Raw genomic sequence first — 19,449 nt, 5'->3', positions numbered from 1 at the left:
TCCATCAGCGTCTCGAACAGAACCGAGCTGACCATGCCGAACGCGAAGCCGAAGAAGATGGAGTACACCACCAGGCCTGTGTAGCTCTCCACCAGCGGGCACAGGAGATGACACACGCCATTGAAGAGCACAGCCAAGCTGAAGAAGTACTGGATCCGCGGCCGGACCCAGTGGGAGTTGGCCAGCAGGCCCATGGAAGGCCGGGCGAACATGTCCACGAAGGCCAGGATGGAGAGCAGGAAGGCGGACGAGTACTCGTCCACGCCCATGTCCTTGGCGTAAGCGGCCAGGAAGACGATGGGCGCGAAGAAGCCCAGGAACATGATGACGTTGCCCGACAGGTAGATGAGGAAGCCGCGGTGCCTGAAGAGAGACAGGTCCAGGTACTTGTTGACCGTCTCCCAGGCGCTGGTCTTCCCCCCTGTCTTGGTGGAGGTGGTCAAGGCGGCCAGCTCCCCGTCCTTCTTCTTGGTGTTGGTGGCGGCGCCCGGCGGGGGCCCCAGGGGCCTCATCAGGGCCCCGGCCACGCAGCAGTTGAGCAGCAGGCCCCCCAGGATCAGGAAGCTGCCCCTCCAGCCGAAGGAGTTGAACAGGTACTGGTTGAGTGGCGCCAGTGTGCTCAGGAACACCGGGCTGCCCGCCATGGCCAGACCGTTGGCGATGGGCCGCTTCTTATAGAAGTACTTGCCAATCATGGTCAGGGCCGGTTGAAGGTTGAAGGCTAGGCCAAGCCCTGGGAAGGTAGTATGAACCAGGGGGAATTGGATTATAGGTAGAATTTGCCTAAAATATAATCTTGCAATACATAGATTAAAAGGCAAACCATAGAAGTTGAGTATAAAAATCATAATAATCCCAGTTAAAAATAGAAATTGTCACTCTCTCAAGGGAAATATGAACCTATCTTTAATCAGCTAACCGATTTGTGGAAGTAGACTTCATCAAATGAGCTCAAAGTGGGACTAAGTGGATTTAGTGGGACTTACCTCCAATAACACCGATGCAGATGTAGAGCTGCATGACGTTGTTGCAGAAGGAGGCGGAGATCATCCCGACGGAGCAGAGGCACCCGCCCATGATCATGATGGGCCGGCAGCCATACGTGTTCACCAGGATACTGCTGATGGGGCCTGGAAGAACATGGAAACAAAAACAAACAAACTTGACCATTATGTCAACAAAAACATTTGAGCTTCTTTTCGGTAATGACTGGGAACTTAATATTTTAAGCTCGTTAGCTTTTAAAGGCGACGGGATTACAACGGTTCTAAAAATAGACGTTTAATACTACAACTCGAGAACGTCATCATCCGTTTGTGCTGCGGAACGGAGAAAGCTTTGGCTTGGTGTGATGCCACTTACATTTCCCTTCAGAGTGTTATTATTCAATAAACAGGATTTGTAAAGCATATTTATTTGCATTATCTTTCAAAAATCCCATCTCTCCAATATAAAAAAGTATCATCATGTGAATAAACAAATCAAATTTTATTCAAATTACATTTTATTCAAAGTAAATGTAACAGTGTCTCAGTACACCTTCCTGAGGTGGTGCAGGTACTACAGCTCTCTACAGATCTCTACAGCATGTGGAATCAGTGTTTCTGGCCAAGGTGCGGGTGTAGAAATGACAAACAAACCATAGTGTGTGTCAGCATTTACCAGCATGCTGGTGGTCGAGTACCAACCAGGAGAGGGCCAGTCAGTCATATGGGATGAGGCAGGTGAAATGAGTCAGATGGAATGAGTCAGATGGAATGAGTCAAATGGAATGAGTCAAATGGAATGAGTCAAATGGAATGAGTCAAATGGACTGTTTTTTTGGTGTATTTTCTTAGAAACGCTACACTATCATAAGAGGATCAGACATGCTGTTGCTACACTGGACAATACACAAGGCATCACCAGCTGCCAATGTTGTGTTTTCACAACTGTGAAATAAAACCAAACACACCTGGGTGAAATCATCATTTAAATGACTTTTTGTTTGCTGGACTCTAGTCAGGTGGGTGGGGTTTGAACAGCTGGTTCCATTGTGCCAGACAAGAATAACGTCAGCACACCGAATGGCAATTTAATTGTCACCTCAACAAAGACTTGGCGTGACAAAGAAGTTGCAGTTATTATTGTTCAAATAAACATATAAGAACACACCCGTCTCAGGTGGAGCTGATTATATAAGTACTTTATACAACGGCTTGTGTGAATACTCGATTGTGATTGGCCAAGACGGATTCAAGAGGCATACATTATTTCTCCACAACGCCCGGTATATCCGCCCGGCAACAAACATGTTATAAATCAATGCGCAGTTCAAGATACAACTGACCCAAACAAGAGCCGTAGCATCCCAAACATGATGGTGGTTGCTATAGAAACCACTGCGTTTCCAAGCTTGCCCAAGATAAAACAGCGGTGAACAAATAGCAAAGGCAATAACTCTGACACATGGTGGGCGAACGAGACTGCCGGTGAAGCTAATAAAATGAGACTGCTTCCTAGACGAGTGATAACGTCATAACGTTAGATTTGGGTGGAGAGGGACTATAAAAGTTACTTGTTGCTATGGAAATTGTATAACTCTAACCATGAATTATCAACTTTTCAAAGCTAATATGAGCAATAAATGTATTTTGTTCTCAGAATTATGTTTTCTGTTGAAAGGCAGTTGTATAAGCGGGATAATGAACTCGGGGCGGGTCTTTGTGCTGTTTAAATGACCTTCCCCTCGGTCATTATCCCTTACGTAACATCTCTCATCCGTACCCATGTGATACAGGTAACAGAGTAACATATCTCTCATCCGTACCCATGTAATACAGGTAACAGAGTAACACATCTCTCTTCTGTACCCATGTGATACAGGTAACAGAGTAACATATCTCTCTTCCGTACCCATGTGATACAGGTAACAGAGTAACATCTCTCATCAGTACCCATGTGATACAGGTACGGACCTCTAGACTGCCGAGCGTACGCTGCACAATGATTCTTCCATCTCTCATGTGACAACGGTGCTCCCTTTTTTGACACTGAATTTAAACAATAGCGGGGAGTAAATTGAATGAGAAGAGATAGCAGTAATGAAAGATTTCCCCCTTTGAATAACGCCCCCATTGACCAGCCTAAAGTGGCCGTATCAGACGGGACCGCTGCTATTTAAAAAGCTCGGCTGGTTAGACGTCCTCCCACTTCCTTTGCTTCTGCAGTCATGTTTTTCCCCCGACCTTGAGGAGAAGAGTGTTCTTCATTAGCATCCGTTGTGTGATCAGTATTCTCTGGGGCGCAGACCAGGACCAGGCCCTGGGCCTCCACATTACCTCCTTTTAAATGACTTACAAACTCCTGGGCCGGGGACAAAAGGAATTCCATACCGCCTGGCCAAAAACCCGAATCCTACCTAAATATAGCCTGCCATCCAGCTCTGAAAACAGGCTTGAGACCATACATTGTCGATACAAGATGAGATGAACTGTAATAATCCCAGGAGGGCCATCTTTGCTGAACAAAGGTTTGTGCGAATGGAACTGGCCTGTTACATTGACACATATACTGTAGGCCGGTTGAATTCAGCGCTTGAGGCAAGTTTGAAATGTTGAGCTGTAGCCATGCTTTCTAACCTGCTTTTGAAAGTAGCAGTCTACGTATTGGTAAGCCCTAAAACATTCTCCAAATGACATACATATACTTGTATTTGTGCTGCTAGTTCCAATATTCCATTCAGAAAATTCAAATTCCAACTCAAGCACGCAAGTCACCCTCGATTGCCATTGACAAAACTGTTTGTGCTTCTCATTCACAGCTGCTTCTTGCTAACATTAGTTATAATGCTCCTCCTCAGGTTGAACTGCATGTGGCCTATAGAGTGCTTTAGATGGATTAAATAAAACAAACAAAACGATATTATGGCTCCAACACAGTTTGAGGCATCGTCTTTTGTCACGACTGCCACCACTGTTGTTTCAATATAATGTATACAATGAGCGATATCATTGGTCAAACTGATTTTGTCACTGGCGAATAAACACAAAAATCAAAACTGTTTCGATTACATTTCTTCCGCTTTTTCGCCCCGCAAAACTTTGCATTTGATGTGTACGTCTTCATTCAAGGGAGTCAATTTTATTATTTGTTTATTCATATTTATATATTTGCTGTTTACTCGTGCAAATAAATGGTGCTAGGTGTGTAAGGTGTGAGGGACCACGGCCACACCCTGCTATTGGTGGCGGAGGTGTAGAGGATGCTGCGCGCTCAGCTGTGGCGGCTCCCGCTGCGCAGGGACCTGCTGTCGTGGGGTTTGGATGGTTTTCCACCAGCACCCAGAGCGTCTGGAACTGTGGGTTTGGCCCCTGAGTGGCTCAATCTGTCGGCTGTGGGACTCCCAAAGGACGTGATAGCCACTATTCAGTGTTCTTGCTTCCTCCACTAGGTCTTTGTATGACTGTAAGTGGAGGGTGTTCGAGGAGTGGTGCGGGCCATGTTCCTTTTCAGTGCCCGGTGGGAACAATTTTGTCATTCTTGCAGGGCCTGATTGACAAAAGACGGGCCTTCTCCACGGTTAAGGTGTACTTGGCGGCTATTGCCGCTTGCCACGTGGGGTTTGGCAAGTGGACGGCGAGCCAGCATCCGCTGGTCTGCCGTTTCATGAGGGGCGCGCGCAGGCTCCTCCCCGTCTCCAGACCCTTGGTGCCGCCTTGGGATCTGGCTGTGGTTCTGGAGGGGCTTAGGGGCCCCCCGTTTGAGCCACTGGGGGGAGCGGATTTGAAGCACGTCTCTCTTAAGACTGCTGGCCCTGGCCTCGGCTAAGCGGGTCGGTGATATCCATGCGCTTTCGGTGCACCCATCGTGCACCCAGTTCTTCCCGGGGGATGCCCGGGTGATCCAACCCGGCCTTTGTGCCTAAGGTGGTGGGTTCCTTTTCCCCTATTGACCTTGTGGCCTTTGCTGCCCCGTCTGGGAAACAGCAGGCGCATGCGCTGTGCCCTGTCCGTGCTGTGCGCACTTATATGGACAGGACGAGGGGCCTCAGGAGGAGCGATCAGCTCTTTGTCTCCTGGGCTGTTCCGCGTAGGGGTCAACCTGTGTCGAAGCAGCGCCTGTCCCACTGGGTGGTGGTGGCGATTGCTTTGGCATACACGAGTCAGGGTCTGCTGCCGCCTTCGGGCCTGCGTGCGCACTCGACCCGTGGCTTGGCTGCAACCTGGGCCCTTTTCAGGGGGGTCTCTGTTCAGGACATCTGTGCTGCGGCGAGCTGGTCCTCACCTCTCACTTTTGTTCGTTTCTATATGCTGGACGTCTCCGCCCCGTGCGTGGCGAGTGCGGTCCTGTAGTCCTGATTTGAACGGAGTTCTCACCCTGTCGGTTGGTGGATGCTGATAAGCTTGTCTGGCATTACGGGAGCTACCATATCCCATAGTGAGACACCGAAATGAATATTATGAAATAGAACTTTAGGTTATTTACATAACCCCGGTTCTATGAGTAATATGAGTGAGGTGTCTCACCAGACAACCCAGATAGCAAGCAGATCTGGGCCATATACAGGCCAGATCTGGCCCTTTTGGCTTAGTTCCGGCCCATATATGGCCCAGAATCATTACACATCCGCTTGCTATCTGGGAACCCTTCTTGCTGGGCGAGTGAGAAGAGGTGCTTATCTTGAATGAAGGTGATCCCTCCGGCGCCAGCCTATATAGGCAGGTGGGTCTACCCCCCCTGGCGCGGATGGATTCTTCCACTGGCCAATCAGGATTGGTGGAATGAGATAGAGCTGCTGAGATCGCAGCGGGGCGTGCCTCCCATAGTGAGACACCACACTCATATTACTCATAGAACCGGGGTTATGTAAATAACCTAAAGTTTTCCTGTACAGAACTGGGTGGTGCCCCATTCGAGTTGATTTAATGTATTAAATACATATTCCTTCATATTTGTGATAACCACGGAATAATCATCAATTATACCTAGTCATAGTCATATTTCCATAGTTCTGACCCTTAGACTGCTACACCCTATATCCCTACTGAGTCAGCATTCACTGGTATTAGACAAGAAAACTAGGTGCGCTCACACACACTACCCCCACCCTCACACACACACTACCCCCACCCTCACACGCACACTACCCCCACCCTCACACGCACACTACCCCCACCCTCACACGCACACTACCCCAACCCTCACACACAAACTACCCCCACCCTCACACGCACACTACCCCCACCCTCACACACACACACTACCCCCACCCTCACATACACTACCCCCACCCTCACACACACACTACCCCCACCCTCACACGCACACTACCCCCACCCTCACACTACCCCCACCCTCACACACACTACCCCCACCCTCACACACACACTACCCCCACCCTCACACGCACACTACCCCCACATGCACACTACCCCCACCCTCACACTACCCCCACCCTCACACACACACACTACCCCCACCCTCACACGCACACTACCCCCACCCTCACACGCACACTACCCCCACCCTCACACACACACTACCCCCACCCGCACACAAACTACCTCCACCCTCACACACACACTACCCCCACCCTCACACACACACTACCCTCACCCTCACATACACACTACCCCCACCCTCACACTACCCCCACCCTCACACACACTACCCCCACCCTCACACGCACACTACCCCCACCCTCACACGCACACTACCCCCACCCTCACACGCACACTACCCCCACCCTCACATACACACTACCCCCACCCTCACATACACACTACCCCCACCCTCACATACACACTACCCCCACCCTCAAAAACACTACCCCCACCCTCCCACACACCTAGATGATTACCCAATCTCATGGCGCACTCAAGTACTAAGTAAGAAGTCTTGAGTTAGCAAAGTCAACAACACACAAATACAACACATTCCATGTAGGTGAAAGCTGTAAAGCATGTTCTGAAGTGCTTAAAGGTACAGTATGGCTTGGGCTGCGTCTCCAGTGAGACACAAGGACAGGGGGAAAGGAGGAGGGACATCTACAAAGTGCAGACCTTTTCTTTTTTATCCATGGATACGTTGATTTGTAGAGCCGTATTTGTTGTACAATGCAGTATCTTGGAAGATGAACAAGAAAATATAAATAAAACTGGACGTTCTGCCACTGCCATTTTTCACTAATTTGTTTTGACTTTCATAATGATTATGACAATTAAATGTGTTTGGTAAAGATGGATGATAATAATTGACTATCATCAAGGCATACAGTGTGTTTGATTCTCCAGATTTTAAAGGGAATTCCGCATCAGAAAGTCTGACATGTAGACCTGCACATTTATGTATTTAATAGCTGTGAAAGTGGATAGAATGCTGCAGAGGGAACTACACATGGAACTGGAGAACTCTACTTTCTGGACAGATAGTACTTCAGTATTAAAATATATTCACAATCAGACGACTTGATTTCATACTTGCGTTGCAAACAGGATTGCAGTGATTCACAGTCTGTCTCAAACAGATCAATGGAGGCATGTAAGTTCCATGGACAATCCAGCGGACACTGCCTCACGTGGATTGAACCACTTCTGAATTCCACCAGATGGTTGAACGGCCCTGACTTCCTGTCTAAGGAAGAAGCTGAATGGCCTAAGGGACCCGAGGATCAAGGCCACATCCCTTCAAATGATCCAGAGGTAAAAAAAGAACATGACCTTTGTAAATTGCTTGAACATGAGCAACAGTGCAACTACAAAGCTGATCAAATACTACTGGTCATGGAAGAAACTGTAGGGAGCTGTGGCCTGGTGGCTGAGAATCAAAAAACCCTGCTGCTTCGATGTCAAAGGGCAAAGATCATTGTGACCCAAACCAAAAGTACAGATGGACACTTTCATGGTCAACTCATATTAATAATCTGGTTTCCAAAATGAGCAGAGGCATTTCAGTCATCAGGAGTGCCTACTTTTACTTTTTTTTTTTTTTACTTTTAACAGAAAGGTCAATGGTACAAGTAATACAATCCCTTGTATTATCCCACCTGGATTGCAGTCTGGTCCAGTGCCTCAAAACAAGAGCTTAACAAGATCCAACTCACTCAGAACAGAGCTGCCCTCCTGGCCCTTCCCTGTTCAATGAGGGACAGTGTGGAAGGGATGCATACCAGGCTGTCATGGGTGAGGGTGACAGACAGGAAGACAGACTGGCTAGTAGTATCATCCTGTTTTTAAGGAACATCTGTACCTCTGTTTATATTCACAGTTAACAAAAACAAATGATCAACATTATAATACCAGACATGCAGCTATGGAACGCATCACACTTCCATTACCTGAATCTAAAGCAGTAAAGAAAGCCGTGTCAAACTGGAACTAACTGACATTACATCTAACGCAGATTACCAGAAAACAGTCTTCAAAAAGAAATTGAGATCAGCGATTATACAGAAATAAATCATTTCATATGATATGATGTGGGTGGGTAGGGGTGTGATGAGGGTCGGTAGGGGGTGTGATGGGGGTGGGTAGGGGTGTGATGGTGGGTAGGGATGTGATGGGGGTGGGTAGGGGTGTGATGGTGGGTAGGGGTGTGATGGGGGTGGGTAGGGGTGTGATGTGGGTGGGTAGGGGTGTGATGGTGGGTAGGGGTGTGATGGGGGTGGGTAGGGGTGTGATGAGGGTGGGTAGGGGTGTGATGGTGGGTAGGGGTGTGATGGGGGTGGGTAGGGGTGTGATGGGGGTGGGTAGGGGTGTGATGGGGGTGGGTAGGGGTGTGATGGGGGTGGGTAGGGGTGTGATGGGGGTGGGTAGGGGTGTGATGGTGGGTAGGGGTGTGATGGTGGGTAGGGGTGTGATGGGGGTGGGTAGGGGTGTGATGGGGGTGGGTAGGGGTGTGATGTGGGGGGGTAGGGGTGTGATGAGGGTGGGTAGGGGTGTGATGTGGGTGGGTAGGGGTGTGATGAGGGGGGGTAGGGGTGTGATGGGGGTGGGTAGGGGTGTGATGTGGGTGGGTAGGGGTGTGATGGGGGTGGGTAGGGGTGTGATGTGGGGGGGTAGGGGTGTGATGGGGGTGGGTAGGGGTGTGATGGTGGGTAGGGGTGTGATGGGGGTGGGTAGGGGTGTGATGGGGGTGGGTAGGGGTGTGATGGGGGTGGGTAGGGGTGAGATGGGGGTGGGTAGGGGTGTGATGGGGGTGGGTAGGGGTGTGATGGGGGTGGGTAGGGGTGTGATGGGGGTGGGTAGGGGTGTGATGGGGGTGGGTAGGGGTGTGATGGGGGGGGGTAGGGGTGTGATGAGGGGGGGTAGGGGTGTGATGGTGGGTATGGGTGTGATGGTGGGTAGGGGTGTGATGAGGGTGGGTAGGGGTGTGATGTGGGTGGGTAGGGGTGTGATGAGGGGGGGTAGGGGTGTGATGGGGGTGGGTAGGGGTGTGATGGTGGGTAGGTAGGGGTGTGATGGGGGTGGGTAGGGGTGTGATGAGGGTGGGTAGGGGTGTGATGGGGGTGGGTAGGGGTGTGATGGTGGGTAGGTAGGGGTGTGATGGGGGTGGGTAGGGGTGTGATGAGGGTGGGTAGGGGTGTGATGTGGGGGGGTAGGGGTGTGATGGGGGGGGTAGGGGTGTGATGGGGGTGGGTAGGGGTGTGATGGGGGTGGGTAGGGGTGTGATGGGGGTGGGTAGGGGTGTGATGGGGGTGGGTAGGGGTGTGATGTGGGTGGGTAGGGGTGTGATGAGGGGGGGTAGGGGTGTGATGGGGGTGGGTAGGGGTGTGATGTGGGTGGGTAGGGGTGTGATGGGGGTGGGTAGGGGTGTGATGTGGGGGGGTAGGGGTGTGATGGGGGTGGGTAGGGGTGTGATGGTGGGTAGGGGTGTGATGGGGGTGGGTAGGGGTGTGATGGTGGGTAGGGGTGTGATGGGGGTGGGTAGGGGTGTGATGGGGGTGGGTAGGGGTGTGATGGGGGTGGGTAGGGGTGTGATGGGGGTGGGTAGGGGTGTGATGGGGGTGGGTAGGGGTGTGATGGGGGTGGGTAGGGGTGTGATGGTGGGTAGGGGTGTGATGGGGGTGGGTAGGGGTGTGATGGGGGTGGGTAGGGGTGTGATGGGGGTGGGTAGGGGTGTGATGGTGGGTAGGGGTGTGATGGGGGTGGGTAGGGGTGTGATGAGGGGGGGTAGGGGTGTGATGTGGGGGGGTAGGGGTGTGATGGGGGTGGGTAGGGGTGTGATGGGGGTGGGTAGGGGTGTGATGGGGGTGGGTAGGGGTGTGGGGGGGTAGGGGTGTGATGGGGGTGGGTAGGGGTGTGATGTGGGGGGGTAGGGGTGTGATGGTGGGTAGGGGTGTGATGGGGGTGGGTAGGGGTGTGATGAGGGTGGGTAGGGGTGTGATGGTGGGTAGGTAGGGGTGTGATGGGGGTGGGTAGGGGTGTGATGGGGGGGGTAGGGGTGTGATGAGGGGGGGTAGGGGTGTGATGGGGGTGGGTAGGGGTGTGATGGTGGGTAGGTAGGGGTGTGATGGGGGTGGGTAGGGGTGTGATGAGGGTGGGTAGGGGTGTGATGAGGGTGGGTAGGGGTGTGATGGGGGTGGGTAGGGGTGTGATGTGGGGGGGTAGGGGTGTGATGGGGGTGGGTAGGGGTGTGATGTGGGGGGGTAGGGGTGTGATGTGGGGGGGTAGGGGTGTGATGGGGGTGGGTAGGGGTGTGATGGGGGTGGGTAGGGGTGTGATGGTGGGTAGGGGTGTGATGGGGGTGGGTAGGGGTGTGATGGGGGTGGGTAGGGGTGTGATGGTGGGTAGGGGTGTGATGGGGGTGGGTAGGGGTGTGATGGTGGGTAGGGGTGTGATGGGGGTGGGTAGGGGTGTGATGTGGGGGGGTAGGGGTGTGATGTGGGGGGGTAGGGGTGTGATGGGGGTGGGTAGGGGTGTGATGGGGGTGGGTAGGGGTGTGATGGTGGGTAGGGGTGTGATGGGGGTGGGTAGGGGTGTGATGGGGGTGGGTAGGGGTGTGATGGTGGGTAGGGGTGTGATGGGGGTGGGTAGGGGTGTGATGAGGGTGGGTAGGGGTGTGATGGTGGGTAGGGGTGTGATGGGGGTGGGTAGGGGTGTGATGGGGGTGGGTAGGGGTGTGATGTGGGTGGGTAGGGGTGTGGGTGGGTAGGGGTGTGATGGGGGTGGGTAGGGGTGTGATGGTGGGTAGGGGTGTGATGGGGGTGGGTAGGGGTGTGATGAGGGTGGGTAGGGGTGTGATGGTGGGTAGGGGTGTGATGGGGGTGGGTAGGGGTGTGATGGGGGTGGGTAGGGGTGTGATGTGGGGGGGTAGGGGTGTGATGGGGGTGGGTAGGGGTGTGATGAGGGTGGGTAGGGGTGTCATTGGGGTGGGTAGGGGTGTGATGTGGGGGGGTAGGGGTGTGATGGGGGTGGGTAGGGGTGTGATGAGGGTGGGTAGGGGTGTGATGGTGGGTAGGGGTGTGATGGGGGTGGGTAGGGGTGTGATGGGGGTGGGTAGGGGTGTGATGAGGGTGGGTAGGGGTGTGATGGGGGTGGGTAGGGGTGTGATGGGGGTGGGTAGGGGTGTGATGGTGGGTAGGGGTGTGATGGGGGTGGGTAGGGGTGTGATGGGGGTGGGTAGGGGTGTGATGGGGGTGGGTAGGGGTGTGATGAGGGTGGGTAGGGGTGTGATGGGGGTGGGTAGGGGTGTGATGTGGGGGGGTAGGGGTGTGATGGGGGTGGGTAGGGGTGTGATGAGGGTGGGTAGGGGTGTGATGGGGGTGGGTAGGGGTGTGATGGGGGTGGGTAGGGGTGTGATGGGGGTGGGTAGGGGTGTGATGTGGGGGGGTAGGGGTGTGATGGGGGTGGGTAGGGGTGTGATGAGGGTGGGTAGGGGTGTGATGGGGGTGGGTAGGGGTGTGATGAGGGTGGGTAGGGGTGTGATGGGGGTGGGTAGGGGTGTGATGGGGGTGGGTAGGGGTGTGATGGTGGGTAGGGGTGTGATGGTGGGTAGGGGTGTGATGGTGGGTAGGGGTGTGATGGGGGTGGGTAGGGGTGTGATGGGGGTGGGTAGGGGTGTGATGGTGGGTAGGGGTGTGATGGTGGGTAGGGGTGTGATGGGGGTGGGTAGGGGTGTGATGAGGGTGGGTAGGGGTGTGATCTGCTGCTGCTCGCAGCCCTAGTTGTAGGCTATGTTGTGTTTGTATGTACAGTAGGTGTTTTAACTGTGTTGTATGTTTAGTAGGGTGTTTTAACTGTGTTATATTGTGTATAGTAGGGTGTTTTAACTGTGTGTTGTGTATAGTTTGTATAGTAGGGTGTTTTAACTACAGTATGTTATATGTTGTGTTTGTATGTATAGTAGGGTGTTTTAACTGTATTGTGTATAGTTTGAATACTAGGGTGTTTTAACTGTTATATGTTGTATATAGTTTGTATAGTAGGGTGTTATAACCGTGTTGTGTATAGTTTGTATACTAGGGTGTTTTAACTGTGTTGTATGTTGTGTATAGTTTGTATAGTAGGGTGTTTAACTGTGTTGTATGTTGTGTATAGTTTGTATAGTAGGGTGTTATAACTGTTATGTATTGTGTAGTTTGTATAGTAGGGTGTTTAACTGTGTTGTATGTTGTGTATAGTTTGTATAGTAGGGTGTTATAGCTGTGTTATGTTGTGTATAGTTTGTATAGTAGGGTGTTATAGCTGTGTTGTATGTTGTGTATAGTTTGTATACTAGGGTGTTTTAACTGTGTTGTATGTTGTGTATAGGCTGTATAGTAGGGTGTTTAACTGTGTTGTATGTTGTGTATAGTTTGTATAGTAGGGTGTTATAGCTGTGTTATGTTGTGTATAGTTTGTATAGTAGGGTGTTATAGCTGTGTTGTATGTTGTGTATAGTTTGTATACTAGGGTGTTTTAACTGTGTTGTATGTTGTGTATAGTTTGTATAGTAGGGTGTTATAGCTGTGTTGTATGTTGTGTATAGTTTGTATAGTAGGGTGTTATAGCTGTGTTATATGTTGTGTATAGTTTGTATAGTAGGGTGTTATAGCTGTGTTGTATGTTGTGTATAGTGTGTATAGTAGGGTGTTATAGCTGTGTTATATGTTGTGTATAGTTTGTATAGTAGGGTGTTATAGCTGTGTTATGTTGTGTATAGTTTGTATAGTAGGGTGTTATAGCTGTGTTGTATGTTGTATATAGTTTGTATACTGGGGTGTTTTAACTGTGTTGTATGTTGTGTATAGTTTGTATAGTAGGGTGTTATAGCTGTGTTATGTCGTGTATAGTTTGTATAGTAGGGTGTTATAGCTGTGTTGTATGTTGTGTATAGTTTGTATACTAGGGTGTTTTAACTGTGTTGTATGTTGTGTATAGTTTGTATAGTAGGGTGTTATAGCTGTGTTATATGTTGTGTATAGTTTGTATACTAGGGTGTTATAGCTGTGTTATGTTGTGTATAGTTTGTATAGTAGGGTGTTATAGCTGTGTTATATGTTGTGTATAGTTTGTATACTAGGGTGTTTTAACTGTGTTGTATGTTGTGTATAGTTTGTATAGTAGGGTGTTTAACTGTGTTGTATGTTGTGTATAGTTTGTCTAGTAGGGTGTTATAACTTGTATATTGTGTATAGTATAGTAGGGTGTTATAACCGTGTTGTGTATTGTGTATAGTAGGGTTTTATAACTGTGTTGTATGTTGTGTATAGTTTGTATACTAGGGTGTTATAGCTGTGTTATATATTGTGTATAGTTTGTATAGTAGGGTGTTATAGCTGTGTTATATGTTGTGTATAGTTTGTATAGTAGGGTGTTATAGCTGTGTTATATGTTGTGTATAGTTTGTATAGTAGGGTGTTATAGCTGTGTTATATGTTGTGTATAGTTTGTATACTAGAGTGTTATAGCTGTGTTATATGTTGTGTATAGTTTGTACAGTAGGGTGTTATAGCTGTGTTATATGTTGTGTATAGTTTGTACAGTAGGGTGTTATAGCTGTGTTATATATTATAGCATGGTGTTAGAGTAGCATGGTGTTAGCGTAGCATAGTGTTAGCGTAGAGTGATGTTAGCGTAGCTTGGTGTTAGCTTAATATATGATGTTGCTGAAATTAAGTGGATTGTGCATTCATGGAACTGTTGTAAATGAAGCATAACTTAATATCCTAACACAGATTCCAGCAACATAAGGCCCATCTAGCACACACAGGGAGGAAGGACAGTCTTCATCTGACGAGTCCACAGTGATAAATTGGTCCATTGCCTGTTTTGACTGTGATTGATTTGAAGAGAGATAAAATAAAGGAAGTCAGCATCAATAAGTTTGTCAAACAAATTTTGAGTTAACTTGCCGATTTGCATACTTGTAAAAGAAAAGGTTGACAAACCACTGTGACAGCTGACGATGTGTGAAACATATTGACATTAGCAATCCATCTTGTTCCGACGCCACTTTCAGTGTCAAAACAAAGTGATACACAAAGCTTAAGGTTGTTTTAAAAGCAGCTGTACAACCACACCATCGCTGTTGTGCCATGGGGATTGTGAGCAACTGTTTAGTGATGGCACGGTTCTGTTCTATTTTGACAGTCATCACTTAGCAGGATGGCTAACGTGCCAGAGAGGGCCTTCTGCTGACGGTGGCCATGTTGCTTAGCCAAAGGTCATCTCTCTTTCTCTGCCTTCCTTCTTCTCCCTCCCTCTCTCTCTCCCTTCCTTCACCTCTCTCCCCGTCTTCCTCCCTCTCACAAACCGCCTTCTTGCCCCTCTCTCCCTCTCTTTCTTTTTCCCTTTCCCTAGAGAGGGGGGGCCTCTCTTTCTGTGGATTTGTCACGTTGATCCAACACACCTGACGCTGAGCGTGTCCCAGCAGAGTGAGGCCAGTGGAGGAGAAGAGGAGGAGGAGGAGGAGGAGGGGGGGGGGACTGGTGCTGATGTAACGGAGGTGCCACTTGGGTGCATAGTTAATACCCAGTCAACATGGGTGACATGTAGTGCAAACGGGGTCCTTTAATCAGACCTATATCCTCGCCAACTGAGAACAGAACCAGAGGAACAGCCTGTAGTGCTCTGGTCCACTTGATCATATTCAGGGCTCGTTTACAATGTTGCCTGCCGGCTGCACAGAAGACGCGCTCGGATTTTAAGGAAGTAAGGTATTTCCTCGCCACCTAGATAGTTTACTCGCCACCTAGATAGATAGATACTGTAGATACAGTGGTTTTGCAGATTTCTGGCCATGTTGAAAAGATTGAATACTAACGTAACATGTTTTGTCATGATTAGAAGTGTGGCGGGTCTCGGGAGGCTGTGCGCTGCTCTCCAGTAGCCTGCTAATCACATCTACATTTCTAAGATTCATGCATTTTTTCTCTTAAGTCGACGACTAGTCGTCCGAGTGTATATCTGACCGCCCTAAACGGGTTGTATGGTGGTTGCATCATAAACAGTACGCTGGGCTCCGTGGTGGGGAAGAGAGCCAGACCCTAGCTGGTTATGGGAGCATATGGCAGGCACTGTCGGTGTGTTTGTTCTGTTACTGACACACAGCCAATCACCACCACAGGCGGTTTATTGATCAGTCACCAGTACGTCACCCACCCACTGACCTAAAATAACCTCTGACCTACAGTAGACTCACGATCTGACCTAGACTCACGAGTCTAACCACTGCCCTAGAGACTGAAGACATTTGTCCAGATGTCCTTGCTAAAAGTGGGTGGAAATCTGAAAGAAAAAGCCTGCACTGCAGAACCAATCCAGCGGGGCGGTGAGTGTTCTGTTTTGATTCTCCACTCCAGTTTGTTTGGAGGACATCGTTTCCAGTAAGGTGGGTCTTTCACTGTAGGCAGTAGCTCTGATTGGTAGCTTCGGTTTTTGGCGCTGTTCTAACAACAATTTTCTCCAGACTTTCGGAGGCGGGGATCTCCAAAGTCTGCCATGGTGAGACGACCTCTGACCTCTCGGTGTGACACAGCCGCCAGCAGGGTCGGAGCAAAAACAGTGGGTCACGGAACAGGGGCGTCGCCTAATTGCCTCAGCCTACTTCCTCCTACAAGAGTACACACACACTCTCCATTATGAGTGCACACACTCTCCATTATGAGTACACACACTCTCCATTATGAGTACACACACTCTCCATTATGAGGTAAATATTTGTGGACCTGATTGTTCCACGACAGGGGGAAATCCCATTAACAGCTGTGCCTAGCTACACTCGCTAGACTGTCAACCTGAACACTCATACAGGACTAGGCACAGGGTGTTTGAAGAAATAATTAAATGCGTTAAACATTGGAATAGCAATTACCTCGTCAGCCCTTTGAGTGGGACACACATACAGGCCAAGGGTGCAGGTGTTTCATGAATAGCTGATGAAGTCTCTGGTCAATGTGAATGAACTGTGCTGGATCCTGGTCTCAGATGTGCTTGTTAACACAGCAGCGACACGTTCGTATTTCCACCCAGGTCTGATGAGAATATGAGCGTGAGTGTTAAGGGGAGGATCTCTAGGACTCAAACCCAGGCAGACCATTCTAACTGACTTGGACAGGGTTCTGTGGACAGACAGTTGGCATGGGAACTGCCCAGGAAGCTGCCTAGTAACTTAAACGACAGTGAGGGATGACGTCCAACGGACGAGGACAGCATGGGATGGTGCCGACTAAGGATGGTGCCAACTCGTCCCCAAAACCATCTGTCCCTCTTGTATGTAAAAAGCCATCGTAGTCACATATAAATCAATGTGTGATTTCTATGTGACTGTTACTACAGGTTGCTACTTTGCAGTTGGACAGTCATCAACCGGAGGTTAAGTGCTACGCAACCTACCCTTCAAGAAGTACAACCAGGATCCTCCCTCTTAAGCACCTATTGTATTTTTAGTTTGCTATTCTTTCACTTTTCCCTCGGCACTAGATCATGCTCTTTAGGGCTGGGTATCATTCCAAAAATTACGATACCTCTACCAATACCAGTACCCTTAAAGTAATACCGATACCAACTGAATACTTCAATCGATACTTTGAATTTCTTTTTTGTATTTTTTCCATTCCATAACCATCATGTGAATGGAAGCATTCAGTTGTGTAAAATGCCATCAATCCTCCCACATTCAAATAATTTTTACAAGAATACATTTTGAAAGTGTTTAAAAGAGTATCAAACTATGTTTATTACAATATAACCACTGACAGTGACTACACATGTTTCAGTCATCCGTGACCTTGCAGCTAATGTGAATGGTGTGTCAAGGCTGCTGCTGGGGCAACATCAGCAGTAGCAGTTGTGGTGGTAGTAGGCCTAGGGGGGTCTTAACATTAGGCATAACATTAGTTAATAACGTTAGCCTAAACACATTTCGCTGCTACAGAAGTTAAAAATACCACTAAATAACCAATGCACTAAGCAATGCATTACAGTAGGGTTGCTAATGCTAGCTAGCTAGGTAATGGGGGAAATCCGCGTTTTTATGTATTTATTTTTACCATACGCCATAGGCGTGTAGTATAACCTTTGAGCGTTTTGGTGGGATTACCTCAGCGTGCTAAACTGTGTCAACAACTCGCAGTTGCAGTCGATTTCACCAGACGGATTGTAGCTGTCTGCCGTAATGGGCCAATCACACATCGCATTAAATTGAAGAAGTTTGCGGTGATTGGACCATACTACAAGGTATCGAGTACCGATACCCAGCCCTAACGCTCAGTCACTTGTTTTAGAAAGCAGATGCACTTGTGAGTTCTGGTGAGTAGTAGTATACTGACGTTTCCTATGTTAAATGCAATTATTGTAAGTCACTTTGGATAAAAGCATCAGCTAAATTATTGTAATGTAATGTAATCCTTAACATAATAACGACCCACGACCCAAACCCCTGACCCCTACCTCCAGCGTACATGACGGCCAGCATGATGGAGGAGATCCATGCTATCTGGCTGTAGGAGGCGTCGAAGATCTTCTGGATGTCCTTGAAGAAGACGGTGATGGCTTTGGGGAAGGCGTAGGAGAAGCCGATGGAGATGAAGGATCCGAGCACCACGGCCCATCCCCAGCCCCCGTCAGGGGGGGGGCAGGCGGCGGGGGGCGGGGCGGGCGGCGCCATCACGGGCCTGCTCAGCGCTCACTAGAACAGAGGAGGAAGGAGGGAAGGTCAGTCAGGTGGCAGAGCAGAGGACATCCACCATTCAGGATGGCATTATTCTAACGTCTTTCAGACCAGTATCAGACCGGTATCAGACCTGTATCAGACCAGTATCAGACCAGTATCAGACCTGTATCAGACCAGTATCAGACCTGTATCAGACCTGTATCAGACCTGTATCAGACCCGTATCAGACCCGTATCAGACCGGTATCAGACCGGTATCAGACCGGTATCAGACCTGTATCAGACCCGTATCAGACCGGTATCAGACCCGTATCAGACCGGTATCAGACCTGTATCAGACCCGTATCAGACCCGTATCAGACCGGTATCAGACCGGTATCAGACCGGTATCAGACCATCCCTGGCCTCAGAGGTAGAGAACAGAACGCTGAGACAGTTCACTAGTGTCCTTCAGGCAGAACAGCCGAACGAAGGCTCACCCACTCTGAGGGAAATGTGTTTTCCTCTATGGGTTCAGAGCCTTGTCCCTTATGTCATTTAAACTTGTGACTATTAGATCACAAGACCAGTCCTTAACAGGGGGGTTAAGGACACGCGCGCGCGCACGCACGCACGCACGCACACACACACACACACTTGCAGAGGAAAGAATTCCACCTGAGCAGGCTAGACCTTGACGCTCTAAAATTTCACCTTGAGCCCAGTCCCTCCCCCCTCATCTCCTCCACTCTTCCTCTATCCCATCCTCCTCTCCCCTCTCCTGTGTGGGGTAGGACAGGGTATATTAACAGGACAGTGTGGGGTTGGAGAAGGGGAGAGGAGAGGACAGGAGAGGAGAAGAGAGCGGGAATCACAGGGTTTTGTTTACAAAGCAAACATCATTGTTCAAGTGGAAGCTGAGATCAGCAGTCGCACAGTGACGGTAAGGCCTCTAGATCAGCGCGCGCACGGTGACGGTAAGGCCTCTAGATCAGCGCGCGCACGGTGACGGTAAGGCCTCTAGATCAGCGCGCACACACGCACGCACGCACGCACGCACGCACGCACACACACACACACGGTGGTGGTAAGGCCTCTGGATCGGCACAAGCACACACACTCATATTTACAGAAAAACATAGTTCTTCACAGAACAGCTCCAGACTGGTGCTAGCGCAGGCATCACGCTAGACAGCTCAGCAGGGACCATCTTGAACTTTAACTGACAAAAACAATTGACTGAAAAACTCAGTTATTTATACAGCCTCTCATTACCGACACATTAAACAGACCAGAGGCAAATACCTATTCTAAAAAAATCACACAATTAGAAAGATTTCTGATGGTAAAATATCCACAAAACCAAAACAGCCTCTGGGAAACTGAGCCTTTCAGG

The 19,449-nt window shown here is 49.6% G+C and overlaps 1 protein-coding gene across 1 annotated transcript in view; it reads right to left on the bottom strand.

Moving 5' to 3' along the window:
- The window catches only part of LOC311317193 (monocarboxylate transporter 2), a gene marked incomplete at both ends in the record, with an annotated part of 19,171 nt that extends 1,102 nt beyond the window's left edge, over positions 1 to 18,069 (bottom strand). The window contains 3 exons of the mRNA XM_084448232.1: positions 1 to 733; positions 987 to 1,130; positions 17,853 to 18,069. The exon at positions 1 to 733 is cut by the window's left edge and continues 89 nt beyond it. Coding sequence (XP_084304358.1) covers positions 1 to 733; positions 987 to 1,130; positions 17,853 to 18,069 — 1,094 coding nt within the window. The remainder of the gene's footprint in view (positions 734 to 986; positions 1,131 to 17,852) is intronic.
- Positions 18,070 to 19,449: the final 1,380 nt, after the last annotated feature.

Source organism: Borostomias antarcticus (assembly GCF_949987555.1).
Source record: "Borostomias antarcticus genome assembly, chromosome: 13".
In the NCBI taxonomy this organism is placed as follows: domain Eukaryota; kingdom Metazoa; phylum Chordata; class Actinopteri; order Stomiiformes; family Stomiidae; genus Borostomias; species Borostomias antarcticus.
This window is presented reverse-complemented; position numbering and strand designations above follow the sequence as displayed.